At 46.6% G+C, this 3,392-nt stretch overlaps 1 protein-coding gene across 2 annotated transcripts in view; it reads left to right on the forward strand.

Moving 5' to 3' along the window:
* Nucleotides 1-2,028: 2,028 nt before the first annotated feature.
* The window catches only part of ATR (ATR serine/threonine kinase), a 97,399-nt gene continuing 96,035 nt past the window's right edge, over nucleotides 2,029-3,392 (forward strand). For both annotated transcript variants that reach the window (XM_032408540.1, XM_032408541.1), the window contains exon 1: nucleotides 2,029-2,195. In XM_032408540.1, coding sequence (XP_032264431.1) covers nucleotides 2,137-2,195 — 59 coding nt within the window. In that variant the 5' untranslated portion in view covers nucleotides 2,029-2,136. The remainder of the gene's footprint in view (nucleotides 2,196-3,392) is intronic.

Consider the following 3,392-nt stretch of genomic DNA (forward strand, 5'->3'; position numbering starts at 1 on the left):
ATCATGCTGTATGCCTTAACCTTATACAGTAACATGCAGTAACATGTCATTTATTTCTCAATAAAACTAGGAGAAACAAAAATTAAAAATTATTTAAAATGCAAATTTTCGAGCACCATGTACCAAGGAGGTGTATATTTCAGTCCATTCCAGTGTAGAAAGAAAATTGAAATCTATATTTTTATCTCATTTCCTTAAGATTTCTATTTTAGGGACACCTGGGTGGCTCAGTCAGTTAAGTGTCTGCCTTCGGCTCATGTCATGATCCCAGGGCCCTGGGATGGAGTCCAGCATCAGGCTCCTTGCTCAGTGGGGAGCCTGCTTTTCCTTCTGCCTGTCCCCTACCCCTGCCGCTCCCCCTGCTTGTATGTGCTCTCTCTCTCTCTCTGACAAATAAATAAATAATCTTTTTTAAAAAAAGATTTCTATTTTAGTGTATATTTTATGGTGTGAGTTATACAGTAAAATCCTGACAAAATACCATAAATGAAATAAAAAAAATCCAATGCATTATGATGGAACTTGCAGAGCTGGGCAGCCAGGAGTTTGGGCATCTGAGAACGGACAAGTCCATTTTCCTCTTATTTGGGTTGTGGTGCCACCTGGTGGTCATCCCCCCCCCCCAGTTTAATCATCAATGGGGACCATTCTATACACATGCAGGCTGAAACCTCCAAGGCATTGCTGGTGCCCCCTTATCAACTTTGAATTAGACACTGGGCTTAGGAAATACCAAGGTCTCAAGGACACTAGGACCCACCTACCTCAGCCTCTCTGCTTCCTGCTTCACTCTCTACCCCCCACATTCCACTCCCCCTAATGATAAAAAGGCAGTGAGAGGAATACAGACACCAATCAACGTTGTATTTTGTCCAAATTTACATTATCACGCATTTTATGTATACTACAACATAGTGCTAAATATATGTGGTTAATAAATATGCATACATTAGGATGCATATATTTTAAAAATTCCAATGATACTGTTGTACGATTAAAAAAAAAAAAAAGTTGGGAGGGCCCAGTGTAGAGAATAGATTGGAAGGAAAAGCCTAAAGGAAGAGAGGTAAACTAGAACGCTGTGGGAACAATTGTGATGGTCTGAAACCGGCATGGTGGTAATGGGATTTGGAGGGAAGTAGATTGGCTTGATTATTTCGAGGCAGAATTGAATCCTTATCTTTAAGAGCTATAAACTGAAGTATTTATAGATAAATTTATTTGATGTTGGAGATTTTCTTTAAAATAATCCAATTAGGGGGCGCCTGTCCAGTTAGTGGCTCAGTTGGTTATGCCACTGCCTTTGGCTCAGGTCATCATCCCAAGGTCCTGGGATTAGGTCCCACATCGGGCTCCCCCTGCTCTGCAGGGAGCCTGATTCTCCCTCTCCCTCGGCCTGCCACTCCCCCTGCTTGTGCTCTCTGTCAAATAAATAAATAAATAAAATCTTTAAAAAAAAATAATCCAGTTAGGAAGAGGGGAAATGGGAAGGGTAGTTATAGATGAAACAAAGACTGGCCATATGCAACAATTATTGAAGTTGGGTGATAGGCACGAGGTGTTTCCTTATTCTAGTCCTCTGTTTGGGAGTATGGGTGGCAATCCGAGCTGCCCAGGCCTTGAAAACATTTCTCCTTCTGTGAACCAGGAGAGGACTTTGTGATCCTAATTTCACCGCCTGCAGCTGCCAAGTTTGCACATAAACTCTGGGAATTATCTCAGTTCTCACTTCTGTGATGCGAGGGAGGCAGGGCTAGTGCCCGTCAAGCCTGTTTCTTCTCCAGAACCGGGGATCTTGCCTCCCTGAGCCTCCCAAGCTGTAGCAAAGGGTGCGGGTAAAAACCAAAACTCGTCGCGAATCACGCCCGTCGTTCCGCCCTAAACCCGAGCCGCAGTGGTAAACTTGCCCGGCGCGCGCTCCGCCTGCTTTGCTCCACCCCTTTTCGGCCTCCCGGCTTCCCCCGGGTCCTACACGGAAAAAGAATGGGCCTAACGGGGCAGGACCAGCAGCGGCTTCCGGGAGGAGTTTTGGGCCTGGCGGGGCACCGTCGGGCGCCGCGCCTTCCCGGTAGAGGTAGCTGGGGAGACGCCGGGAGTCCGCGTCGGCGCAGTTGATGAGTGCGGCGCATCCTCAGCATGGGCGACCACGGCCTGGAGTTGGCATCTATGATCCCCGCTCTGCGGGAGTTGGGCAGGTAGGGCCAGGCCCGGCCGCTCCCGCTCCCGGTCCCGCGTCTTTCTCCACCCGGCCAGGATGGCGTCTCACATGCTCTCCCTCCCCAGCCGCGCGCGTGCCGGCTCCGAAACCCTCAACCCCGGCCCTTGTGGATGTTTCGAGACTCATTTCAGCACTTCTTCCTCAGAGAGGTGGTTAAAAATATGGGAGGCGTCGCCGCAGACTCCCGGCGTTCGGTCCAGGGAACGAGAGGCGTTCGCCGACCCCATACCTCAGCGGCGCCCGGGAGTTCGTCCCTACCCCGGGGCTTGTCCCCTGCAGCTGGAGGGAACGGCCCCTTCTGATCACTTTCTACACTCATTTGCTTCCCGGAAACTTCTTTCCTGAGATGAGGGACTTGACCCATGAACTTTCCCCAGTTTCTATTCTTTGTGATCGCTCCGGAAGGAATTGGGTTTTTAGCTTTACCTTTGGACCCAAACTGCCTCTTTTAGAAGAAAAATCACTGGTTCTCATTTTGTGCAAGGAAAGCCAATTGCTAGAAAAGGCAGTTGGTTTCTTTCTTCTGAATGAAACCATAGGTCTTTCTGAAGATAGGACCCATTTCCTGTTGGCCATCCAGTCCCCAATCCGTTATTTTAGTCAGAAACTCCAGGGACCTGCCACAACGTCCACAAGATATAAATGTGCACAGAATGTTGCCAAAATGTGAAAATAATATTGTTTCATTTGCAAAAGCCTGTTTTCTGTGAACCGAACAGTAAAATCAGGTAAACCAGTATCCCACCTGAAGGGAGGGGAGGGATGTGGATGGTTGCCATCCCCCTTCAGCACACTCGCACTTTCCCTCAACCAGGCCTAAGGAAGGCAGGGTTTTTGTTTTGCTTGGTTTTTCTTTTTTGGTTTTTTTTTTTTTTAAGTTGTAACCCACTGCCAACAAGAAAAAAGTGAGCTTGTACCACAGCTGCAGTTGAACCATCAGTCGGAATAATTGCTTCCCAATTTTTTAAGTTGTTTGAAAACTTAGCACACAAAGTCAGAACTGACATTATATATATATATATAATGGGTGGCAATCCGAGCTGCCCAGGATTATTAAAAACTATTATTATACAATTCTCTATGGGTCATCAATGGGGGTGGCAATCCGAGCTGCCCAGGATTATTAAAAACTATTATATATATATATATATATATATATATATATATATATATA

The sequence above is a fragment of the Phoca vitulina genome, unplaced genomic scaffold, assembly GCF_004348235.1.
Source record: "Phoca vitulina isolate PV1807 unplaced genomic scaffold, GSC_HSeal_1.0 scaffold10, whole genome shotgun sequence".
Taxonomy (NCBI): Eukaryota; Metazoa; Chordata; class Mammalia; order Carnivora; family Phocidae; genus Phoca; species Phoca vitulina.